The following is a 26,182-nucleotide window of genomic DNA, read 5'->3' as shown; positions in this document are numbered from 1 at the left end:
TACTGTAGATCTCTTTTTACTTGCACACAATATAGCTGGGTCCCCCCGTCCTGTCCCTAGGGGTCCACCACCCTGCAGCGCCCCACCCAACACACCTGACTCAGCTTTAGGATCTTCGTGAAACATATATTATTAGTTGTGGGTGTGTTAGGCTAAGGCCAGAGTGACCAGCCACAGGACTGCAGACCCCCAGCAGCGAGGGATAGGTATCTCCCCTGGCGTGGGCATGTTTTCAATACAGACTCATTTAGTCATACTGAATTCCATATAAGGCATCTAGGCCTTATGAAAGTTGCCCAGTATACCCTTAATCTGGTAATAGATCAAAGCTAGTGATACATAACCAACTTTCCAATTAATGGCAATACATTTCTTATCCTCTCTAAATGCAGTTTCTTCAGATAAGTCTCCAATATCAACATTTAAAGCAAACAGAAACAGGGAGAAGAGAGAATCTGTAGGACTGCTGAGATAAAAGAAGATACTCTTTGTCAGAATTCAGCCAGCCTTCACAAGACCATAATATATGCAAATATGTCCCCTTTTGTGTTTTACACCTCCAATTGAGGAATGACATTTCCGAGTGCATGTTATTCAGTTACACTGGCATATAGAATGTGCTATAGATGCTCTTAAACTGCAGTAATTTATGTCTGAGATGATATGAACCTGACGGGGCATTCAAACACATCTGTATCCATTCATCATCATCAATAACTTCTACCAGGTCTTCCTCACATTTTTGTTTTACATGTTTTGTGTCAGTTTGTAAATCAACTTCGGAGGTTTGTCAGACTGCCTTAAAATAACATCTGGCTTGTCCAGGGTTTACTGCACAGAGAGTGTTGTATCTGTAAAAAAATCCCCTGAGATCCATCACAGACTGGTCTTCCCTGACTGCTTGATCCTGCTGAGACCCCTGTCACCATCTGATCCTCCTAAGATGAGGCATGACAAAGAATTACCTTGGTGTACATTTATACATGATATCATCCAAGAATAGAATCAATGGTTCATTAATTGAAATTGTCATTATTCCCAGATCCCAAACTGTAGCTTTAAGCTTAAACTGTTGTCCTGTAGCTACTGTAGGTCTACCCATCAATTCAATATGGAAGTTTGTATCTTTCACTGATATTGTTAATATACTGCTAAATTCACTGTAGTCTGGTCTTCCCTGGCTGTCTGACCTGCTGGGACCCCCGTCACCATCTGATCCTGCTAAGACATGATGAGCATAGTGTTGTGTACTGACTGTGTACCAGAGGGCTGCTTTCACGCGGGTTCTCTGCGGGTTCCGACAGAGGTCATTGCGGCTCGGTCTGCAATGATCTCTGGGAGCGGGTGGTCAGATAGACGACTTTGGGATGAAAACACTGTATTTAGGTTGTCCCATAGATCATTTGGAAACTGTCCTCTTTCTGCTTTGTATGTGTTAGCCTATATATTGTATTAAAATCACATCGTTTTTGCATTATTCACACACTCAGAATTCACTGCTTCAACTTCAGTAGCCTACTTCTTCTAGTTGGGCCTGAGAGTTCAAGTGGGTCTAGTGTGTGTGTGGACTCATTGAGATAAGAGTAGGCTGCCTATATGAGTGGAGAACCACGTGGCAGTTAAGTTAAATAAAAGAGCAAAGAGAAAGAGTCTAAGCGAGAGAGCTCACTCCCGCCAAAATCTGTCCTGAATAAACCCAACACGTTTCCATGGGACATAAACTTGTCGCCTGCATTCCCGCCTTTGGGACAACTACTCGCATCTCATCATTATATACAAATCTCTGGATTCAGCCACTTGCGAATTAGAAAGGAAAATTGGCTGGTGCACAGCTCACTGTTCGGATGCAGCCTTCCCCTAAAGTACTACTGTCAAATCTACCATTCCAGTGTTTTAATTGCTATATTGTATTTACTTCGCCACCATGGCCTTTTTTGCCTTTACCTCCCTTATCTCACCTCATTTGCTCACATTGTATATAGACTTATTTTTCTACTGTATTATTGACTGTATGTTTGTTTTACTCCATGTGTAACTCTGTGTTGTGTTATGTGTCGAACTGCATTGCTTTATCTTGGCCAGGTCACAGTTGTAAATTATAACTTGTTCTCAACTTGTCTACCTGGTTAAATAAAGGTTAAATTTAAAAATTAAAAAATTAAGTAAATGGATGTTTTGCCAAAATGATATAATTACTCCTATCTAAATAAAATAATGCAAAATACTTTACCAGAAAGCTTGACTTAGCCACAGAGGATCATTAGCTTCTTTAAAAAATATTGTTTCAAATCAAAAATGCACATGCCTATGCCTATTTGGGAAGCCAGCATGTGCTCAGCGTGTGTGGCAATATGTCTAGCTAATTATTGAGGTGTGGCGGTCAGTGGAAAGCATCTAAAATGTGTGAAGATAATGTGTCTTGAGAATCATTTAAAATATTGAGAAAATAATAAGATGAGTGTAAGTGTTCAGTGTGGTAAGTGTTCATGACTTTTTATTTAAACTGAACACTAAAAAAAAATAACAAAGTGAATAACCGAAACCAAAACAGTTCTATCAGGTGCAAAACACTAAACAGAAAACAACTACCCACAAAAACCATGTGGGAAAAAGCTACTTTAAGTATGGTTCCCAATCAGAAACAATGATAGACAGCTGTCCCTGATTGAGAACCATACCCGGCGAAAACAAAGAAATACAAAACACATAGAAAAAAGAACATAGAATGCCCACCCAAATCACACCCTGACCAAACCAAAATAGAGACATAAAAAGCTCTAAGGTCAGGGCGTGATAGTTCGCCCCCCCCCAAAGGTGCGGACTCCAGCCGCAAAACCTGAACCTATAGGGGAGGGTCTGGGTGGGCATTTCTCCGCGATGGCGGCTCTGGTGCGGGACGTAGACCGCGCTCCACCTCTGGCTTGGCCCACTTAGGTGGCGCCTCTAGTGCGGGGACCCTCGCCGCCGACCCCGGACTGGGGACCCACGCAGCGGGCCCCGGACTGGGCACCCTCGTTGCGGGCCCCGGACTGAGCATCATCGTTGCGGTCCCTGGACTGGGCACCCTCGTTGCGGAGCTCTGGTGTGCAGCCTTGGCACCACTCCTCCAGGCTGTATGCCCACTTTAGCCCGGCCCCTCCAGAGTGCAGGCACAGGTCGAACCGGGCTGTGGGGGAGCACTGGAGATCTGGTGCTTACCACTTGCACCTGTCCACTTGGCTGAATGCCCACTTTAGCCCGGCATGGTCAGAGCGCAGGCATAGGACGAACTGAACAGTCCCAGCGCACCGGAGAGACACAGTGCGCAGAGCCAGCGCAGGATACCCTGGGCTGAAACGGCGTACAGGAGACCAAGCGCGCTGAGCTGCCACAATCTGCCCTGGCTGGATGCCCACTCTCGCATGGCACTTGCGGAGGGCTGGCGTATAAGCGCACTAGGCTATGAGCGCGCACTGGAGACACTGTGCGCTTTACCGCATAACACGGTGCCTGACCAGTACCATGCTGCTTCCGGTAAGCATGGGGAGTTGGCTCAGGTCTATAGCCTAACTACTCTCTGATTGGGAACCATACTTAGGTAGCATTTTCCCACCTATGTTTTGTGGGTAGTTACTTTCTGTTTAGTGCTTTCTGCACCTGACAGGACTGTTTCGGTTTCGTTTTGCACATTGTTATTTTGTTCTAGTGTTCTAGTCATGAACACTTACCACACTGCGCTTTGGTCCGATTCTTCTTCATGCAACGACGACCGTTACAGTGAGGGGTGTGTGGGGAAGTTAAATCTAGAATTGGCTTCCTATTTCGCAACAAAGCATCCTTCACTCATGCTGCCAAACATACCCTTGTAAAACTGACCATCCTACCAATCCTCGACTTTGGCGATGTCATTTACAAAATAACCTAACAGTGCAATCCGTTTTGTCACCAAAGCCCCATATATTACCCACCATTACGACCTGTACGCTCTCGTTGGCTGGCCCTCGCTTCATACTCATCGCCAAACCCACTAGCTCCATGTCATCTACAAAACCCTGCTAGGTAAAGTCCCCCTTATCTCAGCTCGCTGGTCACCATAGCATCTCCCACCTGTAGCACGCGCTCCAGCAGGTATATCTCTCTAGTCACCTCCAAAACCAATTCTTTCTTTGGCCGCCTCTCCTTCCAGTTCTCTGCTGCCAATGACTGGAACGAACCACAAAAATCTCTGAAACTGGAAACACTTATCTCCCTCACTAGCTTTAAGCACCAATTGTCAGAGCAGCTCACAGATCACTGCACCTGTACATAGCCCACCTATAATTTAGCCCAAACAACTACCTCTTTCCCTACTGTATTTAATTAATTTATTTATTTTGCTCCTTTGCACCCCATTATTTTTATTTCTACTTTGCACATTCTTCCATTGCAAATCTACCATTCCAGTGTTTAACTTGCTATATTGTATTTACTTTGCCACCATGGCCTTTTTTTGCCTTTACCTCCCTTATCTCACCTCATTTGCTCACATCGTATTAGACTTGTTTATACTGTATTATTGACTGTATGTTTGTTTTACTCCATGTGTAACTCTGTGTCGTTGTATGTGTCGAACTGCTTTGCTTTATCTTGGCCAGGTCGCAATTGTAAATGAGAACTTGTTCTCAACTTGTCTACCTGGTTAAATAAAGGTGAAAAAATAAATAAAAAGTGATGGGCGTCTTTCTCCAGAATGCATGCACTCAGCTCTCCAGAATGCGCTCCGCAGTCTCCCGCCAATTATTACACATTCATTGTTACATTGTGTGAATTTTGTATTGTCTTTTGTTTGAAGTCCTCCATGTGCGCAATGAGCATGTCTGGTTTCTCTCTCCTGATAACGTTGAGGGAGCGTGTGTGCAGAACTAATCAGTTGAATGGGCCGTTGATATCCATCAGTGAGCACGGCTTGCTCGTTCACACATTTTTTTATGGGTGTTATAGTAAAGACCATAGGCAGCTCGTGAGATTGAAGTTTGGGGGAGCTTACAATTTATCTGACCTTTTCTACCGATCTGCATGAAGGTTCTGATTATTTTTATGTGACATTTTCGTGGAACAGTTTCATTTCAATAATAACGTTTTCGTTTCTCAAAATCGTTGACAAATGGTTAATTATACAAATCTCAAAGTTAAAATTAAACTAAATCTGTGTGGACACTACACGACTTTCAAAATCCTAACAACACTGAGCCTCTCACATTAAAACACTGTGTTTCCTGACATTTTTTGATGTAGCCAATGTAGTGGTGTTGACACTAAACGATGTAGCACAGACGGAGGTCAAACACTACAATATGCTTCACCTTGTCGTGAGGATTCTCGATACCACGCTGTCTCGTGAAAGCAATGATGTGATTAGATTTACTTAGCTACGAGCTGTGGCCCAAAGCAGCTTCATAAACGCTTGCCATACAGAGTTCAGACATCTAGACAACATTTTGTTCAAATATCTAGCCAACATTTTGTTCAAATATCTAGCCAACATTTTGAATTGAATAACATCGCTTGTGAACTTCAGAGCTGTAACGATTTGACACGTTGGCTGTCGGTGTCGGTGATGGCTGCGCGACATGGGGATTTTGTCTCCAATCTCAACTGGGTCTGGGACATCTAAATCATGGCCAAAATCGTGTAGTGTACACCTGGTTTAAGGCGAGAGCACAATCCTCTGCCATATGGACACTGATACACTGTGGTCCATTGGCGGCTAAGGGAATTAGCGCATAGAACTCAGAGATAGTCTATAGGCCAATGCAGCAGTAGGCCTATAACTTCCATTCTCAACTAAGTAAGAGAGATAGACCTAAACCGACAATTAAAACAGTAGGAAATATCCTGATGAAAATGCTGATTCTTTCAATCACATTCATCTCTCTACTCCGCCTGTCTGCCTCTCTTTCTATCTGATTTGAGCTATTGCTTGTGAAGCGCAACATTGTGTCAAATCATCAGAGTTTCCCGCACCAGTGAGCTCAGAACAGACATTTCTGCTAGATATATGGGATCATCAGATCATGATATTTTGATAATCGAGTGTTGGAAAGATTTTTCAAATACTGAGGAAGTATAATTTGCAACTTATGTAAAAAAAAAAAAAAAAACACTTTGTTTACAATGTGTGAGGCGAAGAAAAAATGACTGAAGTTCAGCGTATTAGTGGTGGACATGGTGAGTTAAAGTTAGAAATCAGACATTGCCAATTCGGCATTTTCCTACAGTTGCAGGCAGCAAGCCAGGTAGCACTACTTCTATGTGTGCACAGGCACTCACTTGCTCCCTCAACGTGATCAAGACTGAAACCAGACACATACTCATTGCTCACGGAGCACTTCACAAACAAATAACAAGTAAAGATTGACAAAACTCATAATGGTTATGAAATAAACCAAAACTTGTTTCTCACAAGTGTAGCAGGTTGTGAATCCTGCAAACAATGTTTCCACCCCGAGAATTGTAAATTACTGTATTTAATGCATGCATCAACATAAATGTATGTAACCAAATGAAGAGGGATTAACGGTACATTTACTAGGCCTACTTGTGGCATATGTGATGGGGAATTGATTTTTAAAAATAAACAAACAAACGGCAAACAATGAAACAATGGATGGGCAAGGATTGGCGGGAGATAGCGAGTTGAATTCTGGAGAGATGAGTGCATGCATTCTGGAGAGAAACACGCCCCTCCCCTCCCCAACGTGTGTGTGTGTGTGCGTGTGTGTGTGTGCGTGTGTAAAAATAATAAGGGTGCGGTCCTTATTTCTCATCGAAACCCCCATAGACTTCGTTTAAAACGATTCTGACTTTCCATGTTGAAAATCACTATGAAGAGGGTGTTTAGGCTATTATCCATAATGTCGATATAAAAGCTTCTTGTTTCAGATTGCCATGTTTTTTCATTGATGTGAATAAAACTTGGGCGGCTTCGTGTGTTCTTGAAGTTGCAACGCACATTGTGTTAATAAGGCACATTGTAACATATCATATACCTATTGTTCATGAGTGTCAAACATTATGTGATAATATTGTAGGCTATACAGGAAGCACACTATAGCACACAAATAACATTACAAATATTGAGTAGGCCAAAAACTACGTTCGGTCTTGTCAATCAACTTACCTCTGGAAACCACCTTTTGCGCCAGACAAATCCAAAAGTACAATCCGATGAGCGTTAGTTTGGGCATATTTGCTCATTCGTTTGTTTGTTCAGATAATAAAAGTACATTCAAATTATATATGCCAAAACATTGTGTGGTTCATAGTCTAGCCTACTTCTGATATTTTATTTCCTAAGGCTGTGAGAGTGAAAGTAAACTGTGGTTTAGTTCCTCCTTACTCGTGACCTCTTGGTGGAAAATAAAATAAAGTTCCATTTGACTTGTAAATGACGGCGGCAACTAAATAATATTTTATAACAAACACATTGCATTATTGTTTATATGTTATAATAACTTTAATAAGCATTTTTTATAACCAGTTCTGTCATATTCCTTCTTGAAGTCAACCCATACCTGGTCTTTGGCGCCTCCCTGTGTGTATAATTGGCTGCAACGCACAGAATTCCATATATCTAGTTTCGAATTGATAGAATCTCTGCTATAATGTAACAAAACTTGGCAATGCTGAAATATTCAAATGTAAATGAATAACTATAGTTAATTTAATTGCTTTCCTGTCCACTGAGAGTAAGAGAGATTTTAATTCACCAGCCTATAGCCATTCATTCACAGGCCTATATGGCATGCACACTAAAACATTGACAATATTAAATATTTTCCTCAAAACATAAACTCAGCAAAAAAAGAAACGTCCTCTCACTGTCAACTGATTTTATTTTCAGCAAACTTAACATGTGTAAATATTTGTATGAACATAACAAGATTCAACAACTGAGACATAAACTGAACAAGTTCCACAGTTTTCATAACTGTGACCTTAATTGCCTAACGTTGTAAGCTTGTGCTAGTGTCAACCGTTCCACAGGTGCATGTTCATTAATTGTTTATGGTTCATTGAACAAGCATGGAATGAAGATCTGTGAAGTTAATTGGATTTTTACAAATTATCGTTGAAGGAAAGGGCCCTGAAAAAGGGACTTTTTTCCCTCTTTTTTACCCCCTTTTCGTGGTATCCAATTGTTAGTAGCTACTATCTTGTCTCATCGCTACAACTCCCATACGGGCTCGGGAGAGACGAAGGTCGAAAGCCATGCGTCCTCCGAAACACAACCCAACCAAGCCGCACTGCTTCATAACACAGTGCGCATCCAACCCGGAAGCCAGCCGCACCAATGTGTCGGAGGAAACACTGTGCACCTGGCGACCTGGATAGCGTGCACTGCGCCCAGCCCGCCACAGGAGTCGCTAGTGCGCGATGAGACAAGGGTATCCCTACCGGCCTAACCCGGACGATACTTGGCCAATTGTGCGGTCGGCTGCGCCAGAGCCTGGGCGCGAACCCAGAGACTCTGGTAGCTGGCACTGCACCGCCCGGGAGGCCCGGATGTTTCTTTTTTGCTGAGTTTATAACACGTTTTCCATCTTACTGTATTGGTCAACATTTCATTAAAATTCACAATATATATTGAACCAAAATATAAATGCAACATGCTATAATTTAAACAATTTGACTGAGTTACAGTTCATATAAGGAAATCAGTCAATTTAAATAAATAAATTAGACCCTAGTCTATGGATTTCACATGACTGGGCAGGGGCGCAGCCATGTGTGGGCCTGGAAGGGAGCCATGCCCAAGTGGGAGACGAGTGGTCTGCGGTTGTGAGGCCAGTTGGATGTACTGCCAAATTCTCTAAAATTGTGTTTAAGGTGGCTTATGATAGAGAAATGAACACTAAATTCTTTGGAAACAGCTCAGGTGGACATTCCTGCAGTCAGTATGCCAATTGCATGCTCCCTCAAAACTTGAGACATCTGTGGGATTGTGTTGTGTGACAAAACTGCACTTCTTCAAGTGGACTTTTATTATCCCCAGCACAAGGTGCACCTGTGTAATGAGCAGGCTGTTTAATCAGCTTCTTGATATGCCACACCTGTCAGGTGGATGGATTATTTTGGCAAAGGAGACATGTTCACTAACAGAGATGTAAACTAATTGGTGCAAATATTTTGTGAGAAATAAAGCTTTTTTCTGGGATCTTTAATTTCAGCTCATGAAACATGGGACTAACATTTTACATGTTGCTTTTATATTTTGGGTCAGTATACATAGGTGAACATTATAGTAGCCTAGGCTTAACATGACAGGCCATACATGATAACCAAGAAGAGATATGAGTTTACTGAAGACAAACCTTCCCTGAACATAATCTAACTATTTGTCAAACAAACTATATATTTAACGAGTGCTTTTCAACTGGTTTCTTCTGGTACAGGGGCTGTAGCTGTACTGGTCTCTGTTGGTACAGAGACCTATACTTCCCTGTGAAGTAGACAGAGTATCTGAGCTACTCTCTATTGGTGTACATGCTGTATCTGAGCTGGTGTCTACTGGTCCAGAAGGTGCACCTGAACTGTAGTTTACTGGGGTAGATAATGTATCTACATGCTGTGGCTCTGAGACCATCTGACAATCCTGGACTGCTTCTATCAGGAGTGTCTGTACTGTCTGACACTGAGCTAGTGGGTCTCCTCAGACCTGATAGGCCAGGTGTTCCTCCCTCTCTGTCTACCTGACTACTGCTCCTCTGGGTCCCCATTGTTTCCAACACACTTCCTTGTTCTACACCCATATGATAGCCATGAGAGTCTCTTATACTTGATGATTTTGGGGCAAGAGGTGGTGGGGCGTTGTTTTAGGAGAAGTTGGGTCTTGATGTATGGGAATTTAGAATGGAGGTGTTTGTTTGGGATAAGTTAGGTTCTTTCACCTACTCTCTCTCTGGACGCTCCATCTTAGTCCATTCTCTGAGGGGTTGGTGGAGACCTCTGACCGTCAGTCTGGCTGTTCTGTGTGTTGCTCTGCTGGATTCCTCCTCTTGCTCCTCTGACCCTGGCTCCACCTCAGATAGGATGTCCTCCTGTTGTTGGTCGTCACCTTCTTATTTTCTATATCCCTCTTCTTCCCTTGCTTCCTTCTGTGTCTCCTCGTCTTCCTTTCCCCCCCTCGCTGCATCTCATCTTCCCCCTGTCTCTCCCTCTCCCTCCCTCTCACCATCGACATCTCTCCTTTCCTCTTCATCCCTCTCTGCATCTTATCTTCCCTCTGTCTCTCCCTCCCTCTCTGCATCGTATCTTCCCTCTGTCTCTCCCTCCCTCTCACCATCGACATCTCTCCTTTCCTCTTCAACTCTCTCTCCCTCTGTCTCTGAGTCATTTACTTTGTCACTCCTCTTATGTAACTCCTGGTCAGCTTGGTTCCCCCACTGTTTATCCTGAACCTGTTGAGAGTGTTAGATTGTGGTTCCGGCTGTATTCATCGCTGGCACGTGACATCTGAGGGGTCTTTGGAAGGGGTGAGATGAGTCCCTCTTCTTCCTCTCCCTCACTTTCTTTCTTCACTTTCCTCTCTCTCCCTCCCCCTCTCCGTCTTCACATTCCTTAGTCGGTGTCCTCATCTAAAATGTAGGCCGGTTGGAACCTCGGCCCTGATTCTGGTCGTTTAGTTTCAACTGGTTATTACTCACTGTCCCACCTATGTTATCAGTAGATACCGCCTTGTCATAGTCCAGTAATGGGTTCTTATCTCCCTAACTATCTCTGGTTCTCACACCCTCCCTGGTCTGCTTGATCTGGTTGACCATGTCCCATACTTTAACCCCAGGTTATTGTTCCAGTAATGGCTGCTTCTCCTTCTCCCCACTCTCTGCATGGCTGGTCCCACTGCCTTCTCTGGGTCCTCTTCAGAGTGGCTGGTCCCACTGCCTTCTGTGGATCCTCTTCAGAATGGCTGGTTCCACTGCCTTCTCTAGGTCCTCTTCAGAGTGGCTGGTCCCACTGCCTTCTGTGGATCCTCTTCAGAATGGCTGGTTCCACTGCCTTCTCTAGGTCCTCTTCAGAGTGGCTGGTCCCACTGCCTTCTGTGGATCCTCTTCAGAGTGGCTGGTCCCACTGCCTTCTCTGGGTCCTCTTCAGAGTGGCTGGTCCCACTGCCTTCTGTGGATCCTCTTCAGAATGGCTGGTTCCACGGCCTTCTGTGCATTCTCTTCAGAGTGGCTGGTCTTACTGCCTTCTCTGGGTCCTCTTCAGAATGGCTGGTCCCACTGCCTTCTGTGGATTCTCTTCAGAGTGGCTGGTCTTACTGCCTTCTCTGGGTCCTCTTCAGAATGGCTGGTCCCACTGCCTTCTGTGGATTCTCTTCAGAGTGGCTGGTCTTACTGCCTTCTCTGGGTCCTCTTCAGAATGGCTGGTTCCCACTGCCTTCTCTGGGTCCTCTTCAGAGCGGCTGGTCCCACTGCCTTCTGTGGATCCTCTTCAGAGTGGCTGGTCCCACTGCCTTCTGTGGATCCTCTTCAAAATGGCTGGTCCCACTGCCTTCTGTGGATTCTCTTCAGAGTGGCTGGTTTTACTGCCTTCTCTGGGTCCTCTTCAGAGCGGCTGGTCCCACTGCCTTCTGTGGATCCTCTTCAGAGTGGCTGGTCCCACTGCCTTCTGTGGATCCTCTTCAAAATGGCTGGTCCCACTGCCTTATAATATAATAATAATAATATATGCCATTTAGCAGACGCTTTTATCCAAAGCGACTTACAGTCATGTGTGCATACATTCTACGTATGGGTGGTCCCGGGGATCGAACCCACTACCCTGGCGTTACAAGCGCCATGCTCTACCAACTGAGCTACAGAAGGCCTTCTCTGGATCCTCTTCAGAGTGGCTGGTCCCACTGCCTTCTGTGGATCCTCTTCAGAATGGCTGGTCCCACTGCCTTCTCTGGGTCCTCTTCAGAATGGCTGGTCCGACTGCCTTCTGTGGATCCTCTTCAGAGTCGCTGGTCCCACTGCCTTCTGTGGATCCTCTTCAGAGTGGCTGGTCCCACTGCCTTCTGTGGATCCTCTTCAGAATGGCTGGTCTCACTGCCTTCTCTGGGTCCTCTTCAGAGTGGCTGGTCCCACTGCCTTCTGTGGATCCTCTTCAGAATGGCTGGTCCCACTGCCTTCTCTGGATCCTCTTCAGAGTGGCTGGTCCCACTGCCTTCTGTGGATCCTCTTCAGAATGGCTGGTCCCACTGCCTTCTGTGGATCCTCTTCAGAGTGGCTGGTCCCACTGCCTTCTGTGGATCCTCTTCAGAATGGCTGGTCCCACTGCCTTCTCTGGATCCTCTTCAGAGTGGCTGGTCCCACTGCCTTCTGTGGATCCTCTTCAGAGTGGCTGGTCCCACTGCCTTCTGTGGATCCTCTTCAGAATGGCTGGTCCCACTGCCTTCTCTGGATCCTCTTCAGAGTGGCTGGTCCCACTGCCTTCTGTGGATCCTCTTCAGAGTGGCTGGTCCCACTGCCTTCTCTGGGTCCTCTTCAGAGTGGCTGGTCCCACTGCCTTCTGTGGATCCTCTTCAGAGTGGCTGGTCCCACTGCCTTCTGTGGATCCTCTTCAGAGTGGCTGGTCCCACTGCCTTCTGTGGATCCTCTTCAGAGTGGCTGGTCCCACTGCCTTCTGTGGATCCTCTTCAGAGTGGCTGGTCCCACTGCCTTCTGTGGATCCTCTTCAAATTGGCTGGTCCCACTGCCTTCTCTGGATCCTCTTCAGAGTGGCTGGTCCCACTGCCTTCTGTGGATCCTCTTCAAATTGGCTGGTCCCACTGCCTTCTCTGGATCCTCTTCAGAGTGGCTGGTCCCACTGCCTTCTCTGGATCCTCTTCAAATTGGCTGGTCCCACTGCCTTCTGTGGATCCTCTTCAAATTGGCTGGTCCCACTGCCTTCTCTGGATCCTCTTCAGAGTGGCTGGTCCCACTGCCTTCTGTGGATCCTCTTCAAATTGGCTGGTCCCACTGCCTTCTCTGGATCCTCTTCAGAGTGGCTGGTCCCACTGCCTTCTGTGGATCCTCTTCAAATTGGCTGGTCCCACTGCCTTCTGTGGATCCTCTTCAAATTGGCTGGTCCCACTTCCTTCTCTGGATCCTCTTCAGAGTGGCTGGTTCCCACTGCCTTCTCTGGGTCCTCTTCAGAGCGGCTGGTTCCCACTGCCTTCTCTGGGTCCTCTTCAGAGCGGCTGGTCCTACTGTCTTCTCTGGGTCCTCTTCAGAATGGCTGGTCCCACTGCCTTCTCTGGGTCCTCTTCAGAATGGCTGGTTCCCACTGCCTTCTCTGGGTCCTCTTCAGAGTGGCTGGTTCCCACTGCCTTCTCTGGGTCCTCTTCAGAGTGGCTGGTCCTACTGCCTTCTCTGGGTCCTCTTCAGAGTGGCTGGTCCTACTGCCTTCTCTGGATCCTCTTCAGAATGGCTGGTCCCACTGCCTTCTCTGGATCCTCTTCAGAATGGCTGGTCCCACTGCCTTCTCTGGGTCCTCTTCAGAATGGCTGGTCCCACTGCCTTCTCTGGGTCCTCTTCAGAGTGGCTGGTCCTACTGCCTTCTCTGGATCCTCTTCAGAATGGCTGGTCCCACTGCCTTCTCTGGATCCTCTTCAGAATGGCTGGTCCCACTGCCTTCTCTGGGTCCTCTTCAGAGTGGCTGGTCCCACTGCCTTCTGTGGATCCTCTTCAGAATGGCTGGTCCCACTGCCTTCTCTGGGTCCTCTTCAGAATGGCTGGTCCCACTGCCTTCTGTGGATCCTCTTCAGAGTGGCTGGTCCCACTGCCTTCTGTGGATCCTCTTCAGAATGGCTGGTCCCACTGCCTTCTCTGGATCCTCTTCAGAGTGGCTGGTCCCACTGCCTTCTGTGGATCCTCTTCAGAATGGCTGGTCCCACTGCCTTCTGTGGATTCTCTTCAGAGTGGCTGGTCCCACTGCCTTCTCTGGGTCCTCTTCAGAGTGGCTGGTCCCACTGCCTTCTGTGGATCCTCTTCAGAGTGGCTGGTCCCACTGCCTTCTGTGGATCCTCTTCAGAGTGGCTGGTCCCACTGCCTTCTGTGGATCCTCTTCAGAGTGGCTGGTCCCACTGCCTTCTGTGGATCCTCTTCAGAGTGGCTGGTCCCACTGCCTTCTGTGGATCCTCTTCAGAGTGGCTGGTCCCACTGCCTTCTGTGGATCCTCTTCAGAGTGGCTGGTCCCACTGCCTTCTGTGGATCCTCTTCAGAGTGGCTGGTCCCACTGCCTTCTGTGGATCCTCTTCAGAGTGGCTGGTCCCACTGCCTTCTGTGGATCCTCTTCAGAGTGGCTGGTCCCACTGCCTTCTGTGGATCCTCTTCAGAGTGGCTGGTCCCACTGCCTTCTGTGGATCCTCTTCAGAGTGGCTGGTCCCACTGCCTTCTGTGGATCCTCTTCAGAGTGGCTGGTCCCACTGCCTTCTGTGGATCCTCTTCAGAGTGGCTGGTCCCACTGCCTTCTCTGGATCCTCTTCAAATTGGCTGGTCCCACTGCCTTCTCTGGATCCTCTTCAGAGTGGCTGGTCCCACTGCCTTCTGTGGATCCTCTTCAAATTGGCTGGTCCCACTGCCTTCTCTGGATCCTCTTCAGAGTGGCTGGTCCCACTGCCTTCTCTGGATCCTCTTCAAATTGGCTGGTCCCACTGCCTTCTGTGGATCCTCTTCAAATTGGCTGGTCCCACTGCCTTCTCTGGATCCTCTTCAGAGTGGCTGGTCCCACTGCCTTCTGTGGATCCTCTTCAAATTGGCTGGTCCCACTGCCTTCTCTGGATCCTCTTCAGAGTGGCTGGTCCCACTGCCTTCTGTGGATCCTCTTCAGAATGGCTGGTCCCACTGCCTTCTCTGGGTCCTCTTCAGAATGGCTGGTCCCACTGCCTTCTGTGGATCCTCTTCAGAGTCGCTGGTCCCACTGCCTTCTGTGGATCCTCTTCAGAATGGCTGGTCCCACTGCCTTCTCTGGATCCTCTTCAGAGTGGCTGGTCCCACTGCCTTCTGTGGATCCTCTTCAGAATGGCTGGTCCCACTGCCTTCTGTGGATCCTCTTCAGAGTGGCTGGTCCCACTGCCTTCTGTGGATCCTCTTCAGAATGGCTGGTCCCACTGCCTTCTCTGGATCCTCTTCAGAGTGGCTGGTCCCACTGCCTTCTGTGGATCCTCTTCAGAGTGGCTGGTCCCACTGCCTTCTGTGGATCCTCTTCAGAATGGCTGGTCCCACTGCCTTCTCTGGATCCTCTTCAGAGTGGCTGGTCCCACTGCCTTCTGTGGATCCTCTTCAGAGTGGCTGGTCCCACTGCCTTCTCTGGGTCCTCTTCAGAGTGGCTGGTCCCACTGCCTTCTGTGGATCCTCTTCAGAGTGGCTGGTCCCACTGCCTTCTGTGGATTCTCTTCAGAGTGGCTGGTCCCACTGCCTTCTGTGGATCCTCTTCAGAGTGGCTGGTCCCACTGCCTTCTGTGGATCCTCTTCAAAGTGGCTGGTCCCACTGCCTTCTCTGGATCCTCTTCAGAGTGGCTGGTCCCACTGCCTTCTGTGGATCCTCTTCAAATTGGCTGGTCCCACTGCCTTCTCTGGATCCTCTTCAGAGTGGCTGGTCCCACTGCCTTCTCTGGATCCTCTTCAAAGTGGCTGGTCCCACTGCCTTCTGTGGATCCTCTTCGAATTGGCTGGTCCCACTGCCTTCTCTGGATCCTCTTCAGAGTGGCTGGTCCCACTGCCTTCTGTGGATCCTCTTCAAATTGGCTGGTTCCCACTGCCTTCTCTGGGTCCTCTTCAGAGCGGCTGGTTCCCACTGCCTTCTCTGGGTCCTCTTCAGAGCGGCTGGTCCTACTGTCTTCTCTGGGTCCTCTTCAGAATGGCTGGTCCCACTGCCTTCTCTGGGTCCTCTTCAGAATGGCTGGTTCCCACTGCCTTCTCTGGGTCCTCTTCAGAATGGCTGGTTCCCACTGCCTTCTCTGGGTCCTCTTCAGAGTGGCTGGTTCCCACTGCCTTCTCTGGGTCCTCTTCAGAGTGGCTGGTCCTACTGCCTTCTCTGGGTCCTCTTCAGAGTGGCTGGTCCTACTGCCTTCTCTGGATCCTCTTCAGAATGGCTGGTCCCACTGCCTTCTCTGGATCCTCTTCAGAGTGGCTGGTCCCACTGCCTTCTGTGGATCCTCTTCAGAATGGCTGGTCCCACTGCCTTCTCTGGGTCCTCTTCAGAATGGCTGGTCCCACTGCCTTCTGTGGATCCTCTTCAGAGTGGCTGGTCCCACTGCCTTCTGTGGATCCTCTTCAGAATGGCTGGTCCCACTGCCTTCTCTGGATCCTCTTCAGAGTGGCTGGTCCCACTGCCTTCTGTGGATCCTCTTCAGAATGGCTGGTCCCACTGCCTTCTGTGGATTCTCTTCAGAGTGGCTGGTCCCACTGCCTTCTCTGGGTCCTCTTCAGAGTGGCTGGTCCCACTGCCTTCTGTGGATCCTCTTCAGAGTGGCTGGTCCCACTGCCTTCTGTGGATCCTCTTCAGAGTGGCTGGTCCCACTGCCTTCTGTGGATCCTCTTCAGAGTGGCTGGTCCCACTGCCTTCTGTGGATCCTCTTCAGAGTGGCTGGTCCCACTGCCTTCTGTGGATCCTCTTCAGAGTGGCTGGTCCCACTGCCTTCTGTGGATCCTCTTCAAATTGGCTGGTCCCACTGCCTTCTCTGGATCCTCTTCAGAGTGGCTGGTCCCACTGCCTTCTGTGGATCCTCTTCAAATTGGCTGGTCCCACTGCCTTCTCTGGATCCTCTTCAGAGTGGCTGGTCCCACTGCCTTCTCTGGATCCTCTTCAAATTGGCTGGTCCCACTGCCTTCTGTGGATCCTCTTCAAATTGGCTGGTCCCACTGCCTTCTCTGGATCCTCTTCAGAGTGGCTGGTCCCACTGCCTTCTGTGGATCCTCTTCAAATTGGCTGGTCCCACTGCCTTCTCTGGATCCTCTTCAGAGTGGCTGGTCCCACTGCCTTCTGTGGATCCTCTTCAAATTGGCTGGTCCCACTGCCTTCTGTGGATCCTCTTCAAATTGGCTGGTCCCACTGCCTTCTCTGGATCCTCTTCAGAGTGGCTGGTCCCACTGCCTTCTCTGGATCCTCTTCAGAATGGCTGGTTCCCACTGCCTTCTCTGGGTCCTCTTTAGAGCGGCTGGTTCCCACTGCCTTCTCTGGGTCCTCTTCAGAGCGGCTGGTCCTACTGTCTTCTCTGGGTCCTCTTCAGAATGGCTGGTCCCACTGCCTTCTCTGGGTCCTCTTCAGAATGGCTGGTTCCCACTGCCTTCTCTGGGTCCTCTTCAGAGTGGCTGGTTCCCACTGCCTTCTCTGGGTCCTCTTCAGAGTGGCTGGTCCTACTGCCTTCTCTGGGTCCTCTTCAGAGTGGCTGGTCCTACTGCCTTCTCTGGGTCCTCTTCAGAGTGGCTGGTCCTACTGCCTTCTCTGGGTCCTCTTCAGAATGGCTGGTCCTACTGCCTTCTGTGGATCCTCTTCAGAATGGCTGGTCCTACTGCCTTCTCTGGGTCCTCTTCAGAGTGGCTGGTCCTACTGCCTTCTCTGGGTCCTCTTCAGAGTGGCTGGTCCCACTGCCTTCTCTGGGTCCTCTTCAGAGTGGCTGGTCCTTCTTCCTTCTCTTGGTCCTCTTCAGAGTGGCTGGTCCTACTGCCTTCTCTGGGTCCTCTTCAGAGTGGCTGGTCTTACTGCCTTCTCTGGGTCCTCTTCAGAATGGCTGGTTCCCACTGCCTTCTCTGGGTCCTCTTCAGAGTGGCTGGTCCTACTGCCTTCTCTGGGTCCTCATCAGAGTGGCTGGTCCTACTGCCTTCTCTGGGTCCTCTTCAGAGTGGCTGGTCCTACTGCCTTCTCTGGGTCCTCTTCAGAGTGGCTGGTCCTACTGCCTTCCCTGGGTCCTCTTCAGAGTGGCTGGTACTACTGTCTTCTCTGGGTCCTCTTCAGAGTGGCTGGTACTACTGTCTTCTCTGGGTCCTCTTCAGAGTGGCTGGTCCTACTGTCTTCTCTGGAACCTCTTCTGAGTGGTCGTCATCCCCAGGGCTCAGCCCACATTGAGGCATGTGGATGTGATGTCTGTTGAGGATCAGCTGTGATACCTCCAATGGAGCGGACAGCTCTGGTCTCAGGGTCTCCATTGACCTTGCATTGGTCTGGATATGTGAATGTTAGGGAAAACAAAGGAGATGAAAGTAGGCAAAATCAATCGGCGTAGAGGTATGGAGAGGAGGGTTATGACAAAATCTTGTCTATTTCAAATCTTCTCTCATTGATTGAGACAGGTGGGCCCACCCGAGAGTGCTGCATGTCATAATGACACTCACCTGTTTCGAACAATGAGAGAAGATCTGACATAGACATGATGACGGTGTACACATTGCTGGATTACTTCCTGGAGCAAAACATGTATTTATTTGAATAATGGAGCATTTTCTATATTCAAACGCACCTCCTGCAACTGGACATGGATATTTTAGACGATACGTTTGGCCGAATCGAGAACGAAGATAGTATCTCCAAGATAAGGTTGGTCGAAAATCCTCCGTGCTACACCAAACAGTACCTAACCTGTCACTCCCAGAAATGGTTACCAAACATCTTTGACTAAATCCCATTATCTGGTATAACAATCTGTATCTATGTAACCGAAAAACAACTTCAAGTGACAGATTTCCCACAGGGCACAGACATCATTTCAACATCTAGTTTTGATTTTAATTTGGTTGAGTTGTCAACTAACTTGAATTCAACGTGATATCAATAAAAAAATTCACAATGTCATTGGATTTAGGTTCAAAGTTGGGTGAAAAACATGAAATTCCTTGTAAATCCAATCTGTTTTTGGCATAGACTGAACATCATCACATTTCATTTTTGGTTGAAATGACATAAAAACAACAGTTTCAACCAGGCTCTGCCTAGTGGGATGCTTTAGTCTAAACTTAACATAATGAATAGTGTTTGACCTGAAATCATCATTTGATCCTGAGAGATTAAATCCAATTTAAAAGGAGAAAAAGCTCAATAAAACCACCATAGTATTACTTTAACACTTCTTTTAGATAAGAAATACTCCAACAACAAGCAAAACTAAGGCCAGGACACCAAAAGCAGCTAGTATGAGGATCCATGGAATAAAACACATGTCAGATGTATCTGTGACTGTCTCTTTGTTTCTCTCTACTCACAAACCTGCATAGTTCTCCCATCTGATATACAACAAAAAGTCCCTTGCGTTCTTATCACGGGGACATTTGGAGAGAGCCGCATATAGGGTTTGCTTATAAGATAAGTAAAAAGATAACCAGAAACAGAAATGTCTTTAAAAAGTGTGGACTAACCAAGGTTCTTGTTCAGCACCGTAACACATGACACAGTCGTTGGCAACCTTTCTGTGTTTGAACCTTTTACATGTTTTGCTCCCGAGTGGCGCAGCTGTGTAAAGCACTGCATCTCAGTGCAAGAGCCATCACTACAGTCCCTGGTTCGAATCCAGGCTGTATCACATCCGGCCATGATTGGAAGTCCCATAGGGCGGCGCACAATTGACCCAGCGTTTGGCTAGGAGTAGGCGGTCATTGTAAATAAGAATTTGCTCTTAATTTACTTGCCTAGTTAAATAAAGATTACATTTTAAAAATGTGTTACATCCCCGCCTTTAGCTAGTACCTAAAAAGAGGTCCGGATCCATCATTGGATCACAAGTCCCGACCTTCCATTTAGGAAACAATGACTTTACAACGAATTTCACTCTCTGCTGAAAGGTCTGTATTTTTCCACCAATCATACACCCCACTGAGCTGCTTGGTCAGCTGTCTGATAGTGATTTCTCCTGTTGTACTGTTCAAGGATGTCCTCCCTTTAAAATCACGAAATTCCCATATCTCAGCACTGTCCCATTCCACCGCCTAGTTTACACCATGTTTCCAGAGGATCTCCTGTAGAACTCCACCACGGATCCCAGGGTTGAGAATGACATTGTCGTTTGTTATGACAAATGGGTGGTGGATGGTCCAGCTGTTATGGGATGAGAACAGAGTTATACCACAGTTAACATGACAGTCACATTGCCCTCATACGGTATAAATGGGCTGAGTTATTGTAGGGAACAATGTTATTACCCTGTAATACAACAGTCTTCCCCCTAGTTTATTTTCTAGACAGTACAAAGGCCCCAAAAGCAACACCTGGCACAAAATGCAGTAACTGAAACTCAAAATATTTTAGGGCGGAGAAACAGAAGGTGTGGAGACTAGATGGTGGGTGAACTCTAGCTAGGCTAGTAATTAGCCTAAATTCAGTTGTAGTATTTTCCAATGGTATAAAGTACTTAAGTAAAAAATACTTAAGTAATTTTGGGGGGGTATCTGTACTTTACTATTAATATTTTTACAACTTTTACTCCACTACATTCCTAAAGAAAATGTAACAATTACACCATACATTTTCCCTGACACCCAAAAGTACTCATTACATTTGGAATGCATAGCAGACAGGAAAATGGTCCAATTCAAACACATCAAGAGAACATCTATGGTCATCCCTCCTCCTAATTTGCAGTTTCGGGGGGAAGGCAATTGGAATTTCCAAAGTACAGGTGATGCAACTAACTTTATTGAACACTAGATGTAAGTATAATTCTACAATCCATGAAAACTGTAGTTCACTGGCTTGCTCCATTCAGATTCAAGACCAATCATCTACTCTTGGGTCTTTCTATCCACCAGAAGTACAACACATTCTGCCATACTGCTTTCACTTGTTCAATCCTTTCAGATGTACTCCCCATGAGGTATATAGGGCTCAGTTTGGAATTGGTAAGTGATTACAGTGCATGAGCTTGCCATTCCTCTAAGTACAGACCCAGGGTTAGTTTTGTATGATGACATAGCGTTAGATTGAGAAAAGAAAAGCTGATCTGAAACCAGTATCATAAATAAACTTTTAGTAATATCCTTCGTTTTGGCATTTCTTTTTTTTTAACATAATTTATGAGAATGCCCAAATATGGAGTTGTGACATTTAATGACACACAATGAATGTAGCCTGGATGTCTATTTTGACATAGATTTTATAAGATCGTTTTGTTTAAAAAAAAGGTTGTGTTTAGAACATGCCTGAGAAAATGCCTGTGTTGATACTGATGAGAAGCTGAAGAGTTTGTTTGAAGCTTATTTCAAGATATGACACCTCTGGAGGGAGTAGATACAGTTGAAGTCGGAAGTTTACATATACTTAGGTTGGAGTCATTAAAACTTGTTTTTCAACCACTCCACAAATTTCTTGTTAACAAACTATAGTTTTGGCAAGTCGGTTAGGACATCTACTTTGTGCATGACAAGTAATTTTTCCAACAATTGTTTACAGACAGATTATTTCACTGTATCACAATTCCAGTGGGTAAGAAGTTTGTTTACGTACACCAAATTGACTGGACTGTGCCTTTAAACAGCTTGGAAAATTCCAGAAAATTATGTCATAGCTTTAGAAGCTTATGATAGGCTAATTGACATTTGAGTCAATTGGAGGTGTACCTGTGGATGTATTTCAAGGCCTACCTTCAAACTCAGTGCCTCTTTGCTTGACATCATGGGAAAATCAAAAGATATCAGCCAAGACCTCTGAAAAAATTGTAGACCTCCACAAGTCTGGTTCATGCTTGGGAGCAATTTCTAAATGCCTGAAGACACCGCGTTCATCTGTACAAACAATAGTACGCAAGTATAAAAACACCATGGGACCATGCAGCCATCATACCGCTCAGGAAGGAGATGCGTTCTGTCTCCTAGAGATGAACGTACTTTGGTGCGAAAAGTGCTAATCAATACCAGAACAACAGCAAAGACCTTGTGAAGATGCTGGAGGAAACAGGTACAAAGTATCTATATCCACAGTAAAACGAGTCCTATATTCGACATAACCTGAAAGGCCACTCAGCAAGGAAGATGCCACTGCTCCAAAACCGTCATAAAATAGCCAGACTACAGTCTTTGCCGTAGATGGGTGTCACGACTTCCGCCGAAGTTGTTCCCTCTCCTTGTTTGGGCGGTGTCCGGCGGTCGACATCACAGACCTTCTGGCCATCGCTGATCCATTTTTAATTTCCATTGGTTTTGTCTTGTCTTCCATCACACCTGGTTCCAATCCCATCAATTACATGGTGTGTATGTAACCCTCAGTTTCCCTTCATGTCCTTGTTTATTGTAAGTGTATGTGTACGTCTGTACTGGTGTGCGCGTTGGGTTATGTTACCCCTCGATTTGTATTATGTTTTCTGGTGGGTTTTCGTAAATAAACTGTGCCATTATTTCTCTCCTGCGTCTCACTTCTCTGCCGCCAGTTAAACACCCTTACAATGCGAGGGAAGAGGTCCCTAAACCAATAACTATTTGTTGTTTTCATGCAAGTGATATGGTGTGGAAGTTATTAAAGTTCAAAGCATGTATGTCTGACATGTAGTTAAATAAATGTCATTTAAAATAGCCAAAGTCAAAACACACAAGTAATTGTTGTAGATTGTACAGACGAGGTCCCTGAACCAATAAATTGGTTGTATTATTGCAAGTTATATGGGGTGGAAGCTATTGAAGTTATAAGCAATATTATTATTATTTTATTTCTTTAATTACGTATAATGGTATTCAATTATTTGGATGGGAGAGTAGAGGTCCCTGAATGTATTTCAGTTGGGTTGAGTTTTATTTCATGTGGTTACAAAGCTATTTAAGTTTCAGTTAACACTACATTTTAATTGCACTTTAAGCAGTGGCGCGTATTCATGGATGCCAACGGAAGCCAGGCTTCCCCCAAAAATGTACCAGACATTTATTTTTTATTTTTTTACAATGGCACAAACATCTGCTAAATGTGTGTATGTGACCAACGTTTTTTTGTTTTATTTACATGCAATATTCTTTGTGGACTTTACTGGACAGAGGTCGCTATCTGGTTTTGTGATTTTAAAAAAAAATGTTGTTTTTGAATTTATTCTGTCACTGTCTTATTGTCTCGGCCTTTAGGCCTCTATATCACGGTCACAAGGCAGATTAACAGGTTATAGAGCAAACAAGCAATTATCACAACACAGGTTGTAATGAGTTTTTTTTGCGGGGAGGGGTTTATCCACGCATTAAGGGGTCGTTTTAACACCGTCCCTTAACTGCGACTACACGGATAATCAGCCATAGAAATGTACGTAAAATATTTTTGGGGAAACAGAACGGAACAGGGAAAACAAGGGGTGCAACTTGTTCACTATCGTCAGCTGATATGACATGTATATCCTGCCATGTTCTGTTGAGGTATTGAGGAGAAGTCGGAATCCAAAGCTAAATTCACCGCACTCTAGTAGTGATCCTAAATTCAGTTGGAACATACAAAATCAATTTATCTAAAGGAGTGGCAAAGAATAGTAAGCAAACGTTCCGGGGTGTAGAATTAGACTAACAGCAACCAATACCATATTATATAGCAAGGACAACCGGATTTTTCTAGGACAGGAGAGGAAGTGAAGAGGTGATCAGCGGTCAGCCAATTCGCAAGTGCGATCTCTATGAAAGTGTAATTATTTTGAGGACTATTATGGGTGTGTCGTGTGTTTATTCATGCTCACATCCAATGTAGTCGACCACGATTACCTTCTTACGGTTTGAAGTCATCCGAGGTCAAGGAAATGATTCAAATTCGGAGATATTGCCGATGAGGAGGGTGATTATTATTATGAATAACTGTGTGATAACTCGATCTGGCAGAATCGATACGAGCGCTTATTTCAGAGAGCGCTCCGTAAGCCACGCCCCAGTGGGCAGAGCTCGGCATGTTGGACCAGGACATGTTTTAATGCGATAAAAAATACACATTTTACTGTGGGTCCGCAATAGTTCTGTGTAGCCTAGTTATGCTAATATGTTTGAGATCAGTGTATTGCAGTTAATTTCGTTTCACTTAATTAGCTAAATATATTTGAGTAGTAAACAGGGAAACAACGATCAAGTCCTAGACATTTCGCAATAGAACATACAATCGTTTCCTACCTTAATTATTGGGATCATCTTAGTTACCACCAGTGTTTGGAATATGATGAGCTCTTTGACAAAAAAGACCATGGGAGATTTATTTTGAGAAAGGTCCGCGGTGGGTCTGTGTAAACTATGCCGTTATATTGGAGAAAGGTTTATAGCAGCGAATGTCATCTATTCATTTACTGTTATGGTATTTATAAGTAGCAGCCAGGGAAACTAATTGTACTCACTTTATGATATAAACATGTCGATTTCTCTGCCTGTGGGGTTCTTTACCTGATTTATTAGGATGTCCTGGTGATCACAACAACTACTTATTTTGCTCAAATAGATATAGAATTAAATGGTGTTTTCTTTGAAGAGATGAGTCTGGCCAGAACATTCAGTTTTCTAGGCATGCACTCTGCATTGCTTTATTTGACTGGTTTTAGGCAAGGTATAGTATTTTGAAAGCATTTTGTGACAACTGCTGATGTAAAAAGTATTTTAAAACATACATTTGAATAGAAAGGATTGACTTAGTCATTTGGCCTCCATATCCACCAGAGAAATGTCCACCTGTACATTAAATGCTGTGAGTGTTATCACCCCAGTTGAAAGCCATTTTTGTTTAAGTGATTAGCAAATATAATGCCATATAAAAGGTGTTGAATCAATGGCTCATACGTTTGGGGGAGAAAATAAACAGTACAAGTGTCAGAACCAGTCAGTTGGGGCCCACTTGGCAGCTGGGGTGCTTTTAATCTGAAACATAGGAAACATAGCAAAGTCCCCCTCTGGCCTGACCGTTCAAGTACATGACATTGCTAAGTGAGACTTAGGAGTGTTTAAACAATTCTAGATTTAACTTTGGATTGGAGATGTTTGATGTGGGTCTGGAAGGAGAGTTTACAGTCTAACCAGACACCTAGGTATTTGTAGTTGTCCACGTATTCTAAGTCAGAGCCGTCCAGAGCAGTGATGTTGGACAGGCAGGCAGGTGCAGGCAGCGATCGGTTGAAAAACATGCATTTAGTTTTACTTGTATTTAAGAGCAATTGGAGGTCACAGAAGGAGAGTTGTATGGCATTGAAGCTTGCCTGGAGGGTTGTTAACATAGTGTCCAAAGAAGGGCCAGAAGTATACAGAATGGTGTCGTCTGAGTAGAGGTGGATCAGAGACTCACCAGCAGCAAGAGCGACATCATTGATGTATACAGAGAAGAGAGTCGGTCCAAGAATTGAACCCTGTGGCACCCCCCTAGAGACTACCAGAGGTCCGGACAGCAGACCCTCCGATTTGACACACTGCACTCTATCAGAGAAGTAGTTGGTGAACCAGGCGAGGCAATCATTTGAGAAACCAAGGCTGTCGAGTCTGCCGATGAGGATGTGGTGATTGACAGAGTCGAAAGCCTTAGCCAGATCAATGAATACGGCTGCACAGTAATGTTTCTTATCGATGGCGGTTAAGATATCGTTTAGGACCTTGAGCGTGGCTGAGGTGCACCCATGACCAGCTCTGAAACCAGATTGCATAGCAGAGAAGGTATGGTGAGATTCAAAATGGTTGGTAATCTGTTTGTTGACTTGGCTTTCAAAGACCTTAGAAAGGCAGGGTAGGATAGATATAGGTCTGTAGCAGTTTGGGTCAAGAGTGTCCCCCCCTTTGAAGAGGGGGGTGACCGCAGCTGCTTTCCAATCTTTGGGAATCTCAGATGACATGAAAGAGAGTTTGAACAGGCTAGTAATAGGGGTGGCAACAATTTCGGCAGATAATGTTTAGAAAGAAAGGGTCCAGATTGTCTAATCCGGCTGATTTGTAGGGGTCCAGATTTTGCAGCTCTTTCAGAACATCAGCTGACTGGATTTGGGAGAAGGAGAAATGGGGAAGGCTTGGGCGAGTTGCTGTGGGGGGTGCAGTGCTGTTGACCGGGGTAGGAGTAGCCAGGTGGAAAGCATGGCCAGCCGTAGAAAAATGCTTATTGAAATTCTCAATTATAGTGGATTTATCAGTGGTGACAGTGTTTCATATCTTCAGTGCAGTGGGCAGCTGGGAGGAGGTGTTCTTATTCTCCATGGACTTTACAGTGTCCCAAAACTTTTTGAGTTAGTGTTGCAGGAAGCAAATTTCTGCTTGAAAAAGCTAGCCTTGGCTTTTCTAACTGCCTGTGTATAATGGTTTCTAGC

General features: G+C 46.0%; 1 protein-coding gene across 3 annotated transcripts in view; it reads right to left on the bottom strand.

Annotated features, from left to right (window-relative positions):
• LOC118375941 (uncharacterized) overlaps positions 1-7,366 on the bottom strand; it is a 33,783-nt gene extending 26,417 nt beyond the window's left edge. Inside the window, exon 1 of one of the 3 annotated variants that reach the window (XM_052499558.1) lies at positions 7,139-7,366. In XM_052499558.1, the coding sequence (XP_052355518.1) occupies positions 7,139-7,205 (67 nt within the window). In that variant the 5' untranslated portion in view covers positions 7,206-7,366. The remainder of the gene's footprint in view (positions 1-7,138) is intronic. The other 2 variants (XM_052499559.1, XM_052499557.1) reach the window with 2 other exon arrangements.
• Between the last annotated feature and the right edge of the window lie 18,816 nt (positions 7,367-26,182).

This window comes from Oncorhynchus keta, chromosome 37 (assembly GCF_023373465.1).
Source record: "Oncorhynchus keta strain PuntledgeMale-10-30-2019 chromosome 37, Oket_V2, whole genome shotgun sequence".
In the NCBI taxonomy this organism is placed as follows: Eukaryota; Metazoa; Chordata; class Actinopteri; order Salmoniformes; family Salmonidae; genus Oncorhynchus; species Oncorhynchus keta.
The sequence above is the reverse complement of the archived record's forward strand: the minus strand, read 5'-3'. Positions and strand labels throughout refer to the sequence as shown.